This window comes from Brassica oleracea, unplaced genomic scaffold, assembly GCF_000695525.1.
Source record: "Brassica oleracea var. oleracea cultivar TO1000 unplaced genomic scaffold, BOL UnpScaffold03020, whole genome shotgun sequence".
Classification (NCBI taxonomy): domain Eukaryota; kingdom Viridiplantae; phylum Streptophyta; class Magnoliopsida; order Brassicales; family Brassicaceae; genus Brassica; species Brassica oleracea.
The window spans coordinates 1-1,351 of NW_013619546.1; the positions used below are offsets into that span (position 1 = coordinate 1).

Below are 1,351 nucleotides of genomic sequence, written 5' to 3' on the forward strand. Positions count from 1 at the left end.
TTTTTTTTTTTTTTTTTTTTTTTTGGAGAGCTTAAAGAGATACACTTTGTGTAGGTGGTAACTAGTATAGAATCCAATCACCATGGGTGAGCACAATAGGAATCCATTTGCGATTGCAAGTGCAAGTGGAAACGCAGGGGGAGGAAGTACAAGTGCGAGCTCAGACTCCAGTTTTAGTAGCAGTGTGGCGGATACAGATGATGACCAAACCATTGCACGTATGTTAGCTGAAGATGAGAGCTTAAGAAGAGAGCAGGGCAAGCTCGGGAGGAGGCTCTCTCATTTGGGTTCTATCCCTGTATGATAAGCTTCTCTTCTTACCTATTAATTATATATATTAGCATGAATGTGTGTTTTGGTGAGGTATTCATAGTAACCTTTTGTTTTTGCATTGTGACTTAATGAAATCCTTTGATGTCTTACTCCTACACTTTCGAGTAACCTTTGCTTTCGTATTTGGCAGCACACTCCTCGGGTTAACAGGCAAATACCCGACGTAAATGATGCAACGTTAGACCATGAGCTGCTCTCTGGGAGGTTCTTGCTCTTCTTATCAACCTTCCTTTTTCAGCCTTAGATGAAAAACAAATGTAGTTGCATTCGAATCTCGGTTTTGTAACTTGCCGCATGGATCATGTTTGATGGACTATATCCTTTTTGTGTTAGGTTGGCCACATATGGGCTAGCTGAGTTACAAATGGAGGGGGATGGCAATTGCCAGGTACATTGGAAGGAACATCCATATGGTGATATAGACCTTGTTTTGTTTCCAAAAAGAAATTGTATTGATTTTTTGTCCTTGTTATGACAGTTCCGAGCTCTAGCGGACCAGCTTTTTCGGAATGCAGATTACCATAAACATGTAAGGAAGCATGTTGTAAAACAGGTACTGTCTGAGAGCCATTCTGTTTCTTGTTCTCAAATTTTATGGTCAGTGCCTTCAGGGACGAATATTTACTTGTATGTATTTGCATTAATTATAGACTATTGCTTATTCATCCCTCAAGCTGTGTTTTCCTCTTTCTCTCTCTCTCTCTGGTGACTTGGTTTTCAATCACTTATGGCTCATGAAGTTCCCAACTCCTCTGAACTTGGTTTGTCCAATTATTCTGACTCAGTGCACTTTTTTCAGTTGAAACGGCAACGCAAGTTATACGAAGAATATGTGCCTATGAAATACAGACACTACAGAAGAAAGATGAAAAAGTGAGACATCTTTGTTTTTGTTTTTTTTTTGTATCTGTATCAGCGAGATGGATACAAGCTCTTCTCTGATTTATTCTTTTTACTAATAAATCTTAGACCGGGTGAATGGGGAGATCACGTTACTCTTCAAGCTGCTGCAGATCGT

General features: G+C 39.6%; 1 protein-coding gene across 1 annotated transcript; it reads left to right on the top strand.

The window, feature by feature from the left end:
• Positions 1–6: 6 nt before the first annotated feature.
• Positions 7–1,348, top strand: LOC106321788 (OTU domain-containing protein DDB_G0284757-like; the record flags this gene model as incomplete). The annotated part of the gene is made up of 6 exons (XM_013760025.1): positions 7–298; positions 464–537; positions 667–721; positions 812–886; positions 1,133–1,206; positions 1,303–1,348. Coding segments are annotated over exons 1-6 (540 nt in total), but the record flags the coding sequence as incomplete, so codon positions are not given.
• Positions 1,349–1,351: the final 3 nt, after the last annotated feature.